The sequence below is a fragment of the Lissotriton vulgaris genome, chromosome 5 (genome assembly GCF_964263255.1).
Source record: "Lissotriton vulgaris chromosome 5, aLisVul1.2, whole genome shotgun sequence".
Classification (NCBI taxonomy): domain Eukaryota; kingdom Metazoa; phylum Chordata; class Amphibia; order Caudata; family Salamandridae; genus Lissotriton; species Lissotriton vulgaris.
This window is the reverse complement of record NC_141693.1, coordinates 1141668068-1141681028: the sequence shown is the minus strand read 5'-3', so window position 1 is coordinate 1141681028 and position 12961 is coordinate 1141668068. Positions and strand designations below refer to the sequence as shown.

The window sequence follows — 12961 nt, the reverse complement described above, 5'->3', positions numbered from 1 at the left end:
CCGTACCTACAAGCCCGGTTATTGGAAGCCAAGGAGGTGGTGGCTACCGAAACGGAACGGCTGCGGAGCTATGATTACAGACAATATACCATCAAAGCGCATGCTGAAAGAGATAAGGTAGGCACGTTACTGGCCAGGCTTGCTAATCCTGAACTCAGAGGCTGCCCGATCTTGAGCATAAAAAATAAAAAGGGGGAGACGGTTTATTCACAAACGGCGGTGCTGGAATGCTTTCGGGCCTACTATGCTGAGTTATACGAGAGTCAGTTAGGGGTGGAGGCCTGGGAGATCGCTGAATACTTAGAATCGATGCAGCTTCCGGTGCTTGACGATGACGATGCAAAGGACTTGGGTGGACCTGTTACGCTGGCCGAGATTAGGGCGGCCATTAAACATATGGCGAGGAATAAAACACCCGGGGTAGATGGCCTGCCAATTGAATTTTACCAGAAGTATGTTGATAGCTTGGCACCCAGACTACTGGTGGTGTATGGGGAGGCTCACAGGCTGGGGAGTCTGCCCGGATCAATGAGGGAGGCGCTGATAGTGCCGTTGCTAAAACCCGGCAGAGAGGCGACTGATGTGAAGTCGTATAGGCCGTTGTCCATGTTGACGGTGGACTATAAGATTTTAAGCCGTATTTTGGCCACTAGGTTGGCCCCACATATGACCAGGCTGGTGCACAGGGACCAAGTGGGGTTTATCCCCACGAGGAGCACGGCGCTTAATATTCGCCGTCTGATTGGGATATTAGACGGTACAACGGAGGTGGACGATGCCCAGGCGGTGTTATCAGTGGATATTGAGAAAGCCTTTGATAGTCTGGAGTGGGCCTATTTGGACGAAGTCCTAGTGAAGTTCGGCATTGGTGAGGGGTTTCGTAGGACGAAGGTGTTGTATTCCTCGGCTACGGCGCGAGTACGTCTGGGCACTCTGGTGTCTGCGGCTTATCCAGTTGGTAGGGGGACGAGACAGGGGTGCTCCCTCTCCCCGCTCCTGTTTGCACTGTCGATGGAGCCACTGGCGGCGCGCGCCAGGTCGGGAGACATGTACGCGGGGATCGATAGAGGCGGGCAGTTGCACTATATATCATTGTATGCAGACGATCTGCTGCTATATATGGCGGATACGGAGCGGGCTCTGGAGGGGGCAATGGATATGCTGTCTGAGTTTGGCCGGCTGTCGGGCCTCAGGGTTAACTGGACGAAGACTTGTGTCTTTCCGCTCAGGGCGGACGCGCCCTGTCCCTCTCGCGATGTAGGAGTGGTCTGGGAGCCATCTTGCTTTACTTATCTGGGAGTCCGAATCTACCACTAGGTCGCGGACTTATTGGAGGGTAATATTGGGCGGTGCATACGGGCGCTGAGAGGATGTATGTCTTTTTGGGCCTCCCTCCCTTTGTCGGTGTTGGGTAGGATAGCTCTGCTGAAGATGGTGGCGCTCCCGCGGCTCCTGTATTACTTTCGCACGCTGCCCATTTGGATTCCTCAAAGGATCTTTAGGGACCTGCGGACGATGGTCATCGATTTCCTTTGGGGGCTTGGTCGCCGTAGAGTAGCATTGAACACGTTGCTTCGTCCCAAGCTTGAGGGGGGGATGGCGGTCCCTGACTTTGAGTTGTACTACCTGGCCGCGCAGCTTCAGGTTCTCACACAGCATGTGGCTAGAGTGTTCAGAGGGCCAGAGCACGACCGAGAGCAGGGTATACAACGCCATGTACTGGCCTACATTATCATGCAGCAGAAACTGGAGTTGCGAGGCCTCACCATGGAGGAGAAGACGCTCAGGTTATGTTGGCAGAGGAGTCTGAGGAGAGCGAAGGCGTCCCGACCGTATTCCCCAGAGATACCGATAGGTATGCTGACGGCGCTGACGCATGGGGGCGATTGGTCTCCATTACTGGAGTGGGAGGAGCTAGGACTGCAAGTGGTGGGGGATCTGTATATTGATGGGACGCTGGTCCCCTTCCAGACGCTGCAAGAACAGTTTGGGCTGCCGGAGGGGAGCTTCCTCTTGCATGCGGCCGTGGTGGCGGCCATGCAGAAGCATTGGAAAGGGGGGCTCATTGAACCAGAAACAACCATGGCTTGCCAGTATGTAGTGATGGCCGCTGGCACCTTTAAAGCGGTGACTTGCCTCCATAATAGGATGTTGCATGAGGGGTTGGATCCGCTCCTGGGCCTGAAAGCGAAATGGGAAATTAGCATAGGCAGGCCCATTCCGGACACGGTGTGGGGTCATATCCTTAAGCGTACGTGGAAGGGTACAAGGAACGCGCGCTTTCAGCAGGTGCATTTTTATGTGTTGCATAGGGCCTACCTGACCCCGGAGAAGATCAAACGGTATTTCCAGGTGCAAGAGGCGAGGTGTCCGAGAGGTTTGGTGTTGGAGGCGGATTTGGATCATCTGTTATGGGCTGCCCGAAACTGGAGGCTTACTGGGCGGAGGTTGGGGAACTCCTAAATGTAGTGACCGACAGGGAGGTGGAGTTCGACATGGCGGCATGCTTGTTGCTCTGGTTCCCACACACAAAAAATACTAAGGTGACAAGTAAATTTATTGACCTGGGGCTGATACTGGCGCAGAGGGAGATCACCTGGCACTGGAAGTCCAGGGAGGGACCGTCTGTGAGGAGATGGACGAATGAATTGCTGAGGTGGTCTGGATGCGAGAGTGTGCTCCGTATGAGACAAGCAGTCAAGCTCGACAATGAAAAGAGCCTAGAATCAGCGCGCGCGTGGGAGTTGATAGTGCAGGCTTTGCGTGACTCCCTGGTGGACGATGAGGGCTGAATAGATAGTGCATAAGGACTCCATGAGGCTTACGAGTATGGTGGTATTAACAGATCTGTAGCGGGACCCATAATAGCGTTAGGAACATGGCCCACATCATCAGCGGTTGCTGGGGGGGGGAGTGGAGGGGGGCTGTTCTGGGGTTGTTCGGGGGTGGGTTGGGCACCGGGATCCAGGTTGGGAAGCGGAGGTAATTCCGGCCTGTAACTGTCCTAACGGGTCTGGAGAGTTTGGATAGATGGCGGAGCAGGGGCAGGGACACGTGGCACTGTGATGTTAGGGCCACCACTGGAGGGACTGGGGGGTGGGATCGCAATTTCGCCATGTGACCGGACTGTTAGCATATGCTGGACGGTGTTGGGGGTGGGTTAGGTGTTAGGGGGTAAAATGCAGATACATGAAGAGATTATCAACCAAATGTCCCTCAGGGATGCTCACTATGATGTTCTTGCTGGAGGTTTGGAACGTTGCGCCGCCCGGCCCCCGGGATACGAGCTGAATGGCTGTGTATGATCTATGCTTACTCGATCCATGCGGGGGGACACCATGAGTGTGCTGGTTGATTTATTGTATGCAATGGTTTCCAATTCTGCAATAAAAACAAATTAAAAAAAAAAAATAATAAATACTCGGAAGAAGAAATTGGCAAACTGCTCAGCACCCTGAAACCATCCAATCACCTCACAGACCCCCTTCCTGCTACCGCAGTAAAAGAGTTTACCCCTTTGCTTCTCCCTCTCTGGACTAAAATTATCAACAGCTCTCTCCAACAAGGAAGCATACCTGACTCCCTCAAAGTTGGTCAAGTCACTCCTCTACTAAAGAAACCTACAGCCGACCCCCTCTGATCTCAACAATTACCGTCCCATTACCAATATTCCCACTCTCGCCAAACTGCTGGAAAAATGCGCACAACTACAATTGACTAAACACATTGAACAATTTGATCTCCTCAACCCTCACCAGTCAGGCTTCCGAGCAGGACACAGTACAGAAACTGCTATGACTCACATAATTGACGACGCAGTTCAAATGCTGGACCAAAACGACACCTGCCTCCTCATCCTTCTTGATCTCTCTTCAGCATTCGACACCGTTAAACATGAGAATTTACTAGATCTACTAAACACAAGAATGGGTTTATCTGGAACTGTCCTCAAGTGGTTCACTTCCTTTCTTCACAACAGGTCGCAGAAATTCAAGAGCAACAACCTGATGTCCTCGCCAATACCTGTAACGCTAGGCGTCCCCCAAGGATCCTCTCTATCCCCAACTTTGTTCAACCTAGTCATGGAACCTCTCACCACCCTACTACAAGTATCCAATGTACACTTTCACATGTACGCCGATGACACTCAACTTTATCTCAAATTACAATCCCCCAAAGACATCTTGCTCCTGAACTCAACGATCAGAGGAACCCAATCCTAGCTTGCCGATAATCATCTCAAACTCAATGCCCTGAAAACAGAGTTCCTTCTGATCTCACCACCAGCGAAGATCTCCACTACGCAAATTTGGCTTAAACACCTAACTGCACTCAATGTACAACCCACCATCGTGGACTCAGCAAAATCTTTAGGCATAACACTCGACACCAGTCTCAACATGCAGCAACATATCAGCAAGGCAACAAAGGGAGCGAACTTCCAGATCAATACTCTGAGGAAACTTAAACCCTTCCTCCCAGCCAAAGACTTCCAAACCGCAGTACAAGCTCTAGTCATCCCTCGAATTGAATACGGCAGCACCGCCCTCTGGGGACTCCCCCAAACTACAACCGCACCACTAAGAGCTTCTCTAAACGCTGCAGCGAGACTCATCACTGGGTCAAAAAAGCACTCCCATATTACCCCTGACTTGAAATCCCTGAACTGGCTGCCTTTTAAAGCCAGAATACATCTGAAAATAGCCTGCATGACACACAAGGCGGTACACCTAAACTCACCCTGCTACCTCGCTCAGAAACTGACAATCTCTGGCGGAGCTAGAAACACTAGAGGCACAAACAATCTTCTGCTGAAACCTCAAAGATTCCGGAAGGAAAAAACATATAAGCGCTCCTTCTCAGGTATGGCGCCTAGGATCTGGAACTCACTCCCTCCCGAAACCAGGCTCATCTCCTCCACTACACTCTTTAAAAATGAAGTAAAAGCTATCCTCATGGCTAAATACACTTGAACTATTATCTCGAACTCTCTTAATACTCTGCACCAATCGGTACTACATGTTTGACCCCTCTGCTTATTTGTATGAGTGTCTTATTATTCACATGATTGGCTTTGCAGCCACCTATTTGTACTGTTTGATTTATTGATTTATCTGTCTGACTTTGCTCCCTCATATACCCCTCTATGTAAAGCGCTCTGATATCTGCAAAGATCTTGTCCGCGCTATATAAAACTCTCAAAATAAATAAATAAAATAAATCATTGAGTTTATATTACTTTGAAAAATCTGGTCTTATTGATAAGATATTTTGTATTATGCTATGTAGTTTCGGAGAAACTAAAGCAAGGACCTGCTCAACATCGCTTTGAACTCATCCTCTTTTCCAGACCCTGTTGTTCCACCGATTAAAAGGAATAGACTGATATAATAATACACCAAAGTGTTTGTGCGTAGTCCACCTCACTAAAACCTAGTTGTAATAATAATTAAGGTTAATCACAGTTACATTTTGCAGTACTGCAATGACTATTTCATGTACTTACAAAATAACAATGGCCTAATTGGAGGGGTGGTCAAGAAAACCAACATTTTAACAATTTTACAACTCAAGACGGCTCAGGAGGTTGCTTCCAAAATGGTTTTACACTCACTAGAACGCTTTTCAGCCAATACAAATAACGGGTGTTAGTAAGATGTCTCAACTTAGCATGACACTTTTGGGCCAAACATTTACGAAATAGTAGTCATAGGGTGCCTTTTAGCAGATTGCTGAACCATATGCTAAGTGTGACTGCAGTTATCAACCTTGAAGGGATGGCGCCAATTTTAACAACACACCACTAAACAAGCAGCAAAACAATTCAACAAGACACTTAGCAAACCTTCTGCGCTTCTTTGATCAGCTGATCGCAGTAATCAAACCAAGAGAGAAAGGAGATGAGGGCTCGTTTCCCAGGAAAAGCAGAAGTGTCTTCTTTGTGACTATAGGAGTCCAGTCTAAGGTCGCAGGATTACAAAAGAAAGGATGAGTTAGTGTTCGATATTATTACCAAACAGGTGAACTATTAAGAACACAATTTAAACAGCAACATGCCCAATTTCTGTGTTTCTGAGGAAGGTGCCTTATCTCATAGAAATGCACACTTGTATTATCCGGTCATAAAATATTTCTTTACAATACGTTCTTCATCTATAATTTGGGTGAAGGGGTCTTAACTCTATTACACTTTTTTCTGCAATGCTTCCTACAAGAATAGCAGCATTATTTTGGGTCTGTTGGATGCATACGGGGAATACATTAAAAAGCAAGCTCCATTTCCAGAAAGAACCCACTGTATTATTGGACTGTTTGGAACATGCTAATCCGCCATAGATTTGTATAATAATAGTTTTCTGCAGGTTATGCATTTTCCATGATGTGCCTCTCCAGTCAAACAGTTGGACATGGAAACCAGCTTTATCACGGTTACGATTACTTTTGGTCATGCTGGTTTTAAATGCCTCACGTGTCATAATGCTATGTATTTTCGATTATTTAATTTAGAGCGGTGCTCCTCATATACCTGAGCTGCTTGCCAGGTGGGGTGATGCGCTATAACCACAACAAATGGGTGAGTGGTCTATGAAATGATTTTCATTCCTGATTTATATGGATGTGATACAATACTGATGACATCTTTAACCTGTATGTGATATGTTTAGTCACTTACGGTCTGTGTGTTTTGTCTTACATGTCACTCCTGCGACTCCTGTGGTTCCAAAAATTATACGGTAAAAGTATGTGGTTGTATGTCTACATCTCAAATACAGAGGTGTCACTTTTTCACATTTCATGAAGCAGTAGTTATTCCACCCCTTTGGTCCTGACGAAAGCATTGGAAGTATTCCACTTACATGCTGAAACATGTTGACCATTTATTACAGATATTTTGTTAAATCTGTATCTGCACTTTTTTAACCTTGGGAGACTGGGTGACACAATTAAACTTATTTTTCATCTAGTATATCCAATTTTATCTTCACCACGATCACTCTTTTCTTGGACACTGCTATTTTTCAGTAGCCACAGAACTTTCAAGTCAAACTTACTTCTGCACCCCTCCATTAACACATAACTCTTTACATCACAATAGGTCATAATAACATTTATTGACCTCTTCCTTTTCCATCTCCTGGGCAAGGAGTACCCAAATGATGTAAATAAGGGCGGTACGGAGTGGCTATCTGATGGGAATTTATTCTAGCCCGTGGAGTGCTTAAATTTATAATCTGTATTTTCACTCCTCTTTTTTGTTCCACACACTTGTGATATAATGTAAGTTCTTGCTGCCGCAGTTGAGTTTCATGTTCTTTCTGTTGACCCCTAGGTACTCTATGTGTAAATGGTAATTTAAAGTGGGGCACGTACTTAGTTGGGGTCATTAAACTTGCCCTTGGACCCTCCTTTAAAAATTTCTGTATAATGATGATAATATTTAATCAAGAGACACCTCCATCACGTAATGTGAATATAGGTTCAAATTACTTCAGTCATAGAAATTGCATAACAAAAAAACTGGACCTACTATTCCCAACATAAACTTGGATAACAAGCTCATCCCAACCTTACATGGACCTCCCTATCCCTCAGGACCATGAGATTTTGAACTATAGACAAGTCAGAAAAGACTGGAGGTGGTGCTGCAGTCATCCACAAATCCTCCCATCAAATGCAAAATCACGTCTACTAAGCAACCTTTCAATGCCTGTCTTTTAAATTAAGAGCTTCAATAATGCCACACAATATCTTCTACATCATATATCTACCAGGAGACAAGCACACGTTTATTGAGCAACTGTGAGAATTCTTAGCTAAAAAAAACACCTGTCTGCAAACAGCATCTTCCTAGGCAACTTTAATTAAGGTACATTGGGAATTCTCCTGGAATCCAATTGCATCACAACTGCACTGTTCCGGATTGCAAATCTGAATCAATCTTGTTCTATCCTAACTCATGAAAACTGTGCCATCCTGGACGTCATAATTGCCAAAATGGACTTAGTAGCATCTGAATCATCTATCACAGTGGACTGATAGGGCCACCTACCGTGCACTAAAACAAACTCATGGGGTCAATGGACATTGAAGAGACAAATAGATCTACTTTCAAAACATAATCTCCATCAAATTAAGTAATATCTCGTCTGATACAGATGCCATCTCATAGATAAACACTTTTAATGAGCTCTGACAGATGCCGAAGGTGAGCTTGCTGCTCCATACTAAAAACACAAAAATACTGCAAATCAAATAAACTGTTAACCGGAAGGTAAATGAAGAAAGGCGAAACCTCACAAACCCTGAGCACCAACAGCATGATAATCCCTCAAAACCAAATTTAGAAAACACTAACTCAAAGTACACAAAACAAGCTTTTCCAACTCAAAGCATCAGTCTTCACAGTGAAACGAAATCAATACAATAAGTTAGCCAAAAAACCCTTCACAATTGTCAACAAAACTACTGAATTCAAAGACGGCAATCCAAAGCAACAACAAGCATTTGCAATGCAATATGTCTCGCATTTATGAGAGTTTGAGCTATTGGAATTGTAAATGACGATGACTTTTATTTACGTGTTTTTAAAACTGATAAATAAAATGCATGGTAATTTACAATGCCAATAGCTTAAACTCCAGCAAATGCGAGACCAATTGCATCACAAATGTGTGCTATAAAAATAAAAAAACATTAGGAGAAAACGTGTCCTGTCTGCAACAGCAGCCAGGACAAAGCTATTTGAGAAAATAGTACTCGGAGGCTGTAATTAAAGCCTACCGAGCAACAATACACGTAACAGGGGATGTTACAACATGAGAGAAGGTAGTAATAAGAAAGGATTAGTAATCCTTTTCACCAAAGGGTAATGACACAAGCAAAGGAAAAATGTAGGCGAAGCTTCAAGTCCATACCTCAATACAGCATGCCTTGAAGAGCAGCACATGCACTACCCAGGCTCGACCAAAAACTGTGGGAAATGTTACAAATGTCCTTGTGTGTTCTGGCCGACCCAAATATACATCACACCTTGCCTAACAAAAAAAATCAACTCCTCACTGTTTTAGCCAGGTAACTCCCCTATGCAAAAAATAACACAGAGCTCCTGAAGAGGTCAGTAACTTCTGCCTTATGTCAAGCTTCTCCCTTCATAGCTAGAGTTGTAGAAAGCTGAATCTCAACAAAAAATGAAGAAAATAACGGAAGAAAACAATCTTCTAGATGATCATCATTTGGGTTTTAGATATGGCTGTAGCACAGAGATTGTGATACTTCAAATACTAGACAACATTCAACATATTTTAGACAATGGTGGAATAGGTGTCCTTGTTCTACTTGATTTATTAGCGGCATTCACCACTATCAACCATGCAACCCTACTTAAAACACTAAAAGAAAGGATGGGATTAAGTGGTATAGTTCTGAAATGGTTTGAATCATCGCTGGAAAAATCTTACACACCAAATAAACCTGCCAGAGTCCTTTCCGGATCCAGCATCTTTACAAGAAGCAATTCACCAAGCATCTATCTTATCTCGCACGCTGGTTAACCTCTACTAGGGACCCCTCATTGTATTTCTGAAGGAAACCAACATCTTCTTTAACCTATAGGAGGCTGACCCACAACTTTACATGAAATTGTCATCCCTGGAAGGCACAACCTAATTTTAAGATTATTTTTGTCATGGATAAGTTAGCACTACTGAAATTAAATGCACAAAAAACAGAATCCCGTAAATTTTCCTAAAACACTGCAACTCACCTACTTGGCTGATGAGTACCTACTTGACTGTAAACCTAATATCATACTACAGCAAGATCACCAGACTTCACCCAAGACAAGACCCTGAACCTTTATGTGCCTTATCATTGCTACAGTAAAAGGAATACAAAAGCAAATTAGCAATCTATTGAAAATAAATCCCATGATCCCAAAGAGTGCAAACAACAGTGCAATCACTAGTGCTACTCAAAATGGACTATAGAAACACCCAGCTAACGGGGATTCTAAATGCATCAAACCCTTTCTAAGGGCGACACACAATCCAGCAACAAGATTGTCATCAGCCTAAAGAAGATCTGAGCACACCACAACCACACTGATCACCTTAAAATGGCTCTTCATTGAAGCGAGATGCTTCCTCAAGTAGGCTGTCCTGTTCGCACAACCCTTCATGAAAAGTTAGCAGGTTACCTATCCCAGATAATAGTCAAATCTGGTTGATCCAGATGAAGCGCCAACACACTAGGCCTTGAAAGTCCTTATTTTAAAATATGTAACTGCTCCTTTTCAAGGATCACCCCAAGGTTTGAAAGCGCATTCTGAGTCCCCAATTCCCAACCTCTTTTTCAAAGAATTACTTTATAAAATAACTTCTCTTCCTAAGACACCACACAATTCAAAAGTAAAAACCTGCTCTTACAGCACATCACCTCCGATCCTTTCTCTTGAATAACATGCACTACCATGTCTACAGATGACAGTTACCAACCAAGTACTTGACTCTAATCCTAACCAAACCACAGTCAAGACTCAAGAATATCCCTTTGTGCAAGCTCTCTCCTGTACTCTTGATACCACACCCAATACTTTACAATCCTCTTGATAAGGATAGTTATTTGTATATAAGTTGCCGATCTAGTTTTTCTTAGCTGCTATGTGAGGTGCTCCGATACGTGCTAGGCCTGGTTCACGGTATATAAAACTATAAATAAATAAATTTAAGCTGTGGCACTTCAAGTTATACAGTTTTCACCATGCAACAACACTTCATTACTATGCACATAGTAAACAAGCTTTTGACAAAAGGAAGCATGGAAACAAACAGATTCAGATTAAATTGTGAAGAAAACTTAGACACGAAAGATTAATCTTTTGCAAGTACAATAGCTAATAATATTTAAATGTACATGTTACTGATTCTATTGGAAGATACGATTCTCCTGGAAGGTTTACCCCCAGTATGACTAATAAATCTAGGATATAAACTTAAGATTGTTGTTAGCCTAAGTTTGAATAGGGGAGCTGTGAATATGAGGGTCATGTTTAATTCCCATGTATGGCCTGGCTTGAGGAGAAAACCTACTGAAGAACTACTCCAAAAAAAAGTTAATACGTTGAAATGCCTTCTACAGCAGAAGACCTTTGCCAGGTCTACTCTAAGTGAAGGAATGTGTTAAGACAGGTACAGTCTTTTAATACATTTACTGTATTCATCCAAGTATGTTCTTCTAGTAAAACTCTTTTACAGAAGTGATCACAATTTCCTACTCTTCTGGGATTTCCAAACCTCCTAGTTTCAAAAATTCACGGGGCACTGAAGAAAGCAAAATTGCGAGGACCTACCCAGGGCCTCATCAAGGGGTGTTAGCAGACAAAGTACAGCAGGCTATTACATAAGAACAAAAATACTTTTGCCATTGCTAGGTAGGGCGATCAGAAGAACTTTGCACTTTTGTGTCTTAGGAATTGAAGGACAATCGAAGAGAAAAGCCTCTACCCAAGGGTCACTGAGGGGAATCATCTGAGGTAAACTGCAAGAGGTAACATTCTGTAATATAGTCTAAAAAACAAGCAATTTAAGTTGTAATCTGGGAGGAGCGCATTGTCTTATGAAGCAAATGCACAGAAGCAGAGAGGGAATGGGAGTGTGTTGACACCTATTACTGCTTCAAGAGTTCCAGCTTTATCATTTATATATTAGAGGGTGATTTTCAAAACACAAAATGTTCTTTCAAAAAGCAGCAACACATCAGTAGTATTGTCAAAAAACAAAAGGTTATATGCTGGCTTGAGTGATGTAGCCAATGCATAGATTTTAAAGTGTTCAAGGAGTTAACTTGGTAGATTTTGCAAGTACAAATATCTTGTGCACAAAAAGAAAAGCCTTGCGTAAAAGGAGGATCAATGCATTCCAAAAAGCGTGTTGTTTTTAGCTGGAAAATGCCAATATATTGAGGACATCTCAAATCATGAAAAGAAATAATTGGTTCTAAAGCTGGCAGACTTGATAACCCAAGTTGGTAGGAGGCCCTGCAGTTGGTAAAGAGCCTTACAATGTTAGGCAGGCTCTGAAGGTGAAAGTGATACTATGGTTGGCAGACAATGAGTATGATTAGCAGTTAGAAGACATGTCGCACACAGTTCCACAATCATATAATTTTGGGGAAAGCATGCTGTTGAAATTCTCCAAAAGTCTGCATTACATGCATATGAAACTAACAATTCTGATTTGAATACAGCCCTAAAAGAGATGTGCTTAGTACGGAAGCAACCACTAGATATGTGAAAAGTGTTATCTAACAGGTAGCAGATATCAACTGTGCCTCACCCAGTCCGATTGGAACATTCACCATGTGTTGTATCATATGGATAGCACAGAGAATAGTGGAAAGGCTACCATTCTTTCCATAACCTTCACTGACGGTGTTCGCCTGCGCTAGATGAGATGTCGATACCTGATATGCCAAGCACTGATGCTGGCGAAAACATCAAAACTAGGTATAAAAGGCAAATCTGCCATTCACAAACACCAGCACTCATTCTACCCTATCCCCATCCGCAAACAGAGTAACACACGAACACCAAATATGCTCCACTGATTTACTACAAACTAACCCTAAGCACAATTCAATGCACCCACTACAAAACCACACAAACAACAGCTATACACCCTTCTATCCCAGCAACCACACATTTGCACCATCACCTACAAACAGTACACAACTCTATCCTAACGCCACTACCTAATCCACTCATGACTGACACAACCCAATTTCACACCACAGTGAACTATATCCCAATCAGACACACACTCTCTGCTCTAATTACTCCTAACAGACCTCTTTTTGTCACTAACAACCCTATACTCAGCCTTCCATCTTTTCTCCAACCAACACCCTCCTCTTCTTTCTATCACAAGAAGACAACCACACAACATCTATACCCCACTACACCACA

The 12961-nt window shown here is 43.6% G+C and overlaps 1 protein-coding gene across 1 annotated transcript in view; it reads right to left on the bottom strand.

The window, feature by feature from the left end:
- Positions 1–12961, bottom strand: part of FHIP2A (FHF complex subunit HOOK interacting protein 2A) — a 340036-nt gene that overhangs the window by 221719 nt on the left and 105356 nt on the right. The window contains exon 8 of the mRNA XM_086922896.1: positions 5846–5960. Within this exon, the coding sequence (XP_086779022.1) occupies positions 5846–5960 (115 nt within the window). The remainder of the gene's footprint in view (positions 1–5845; positions 5961–12961) is intronic.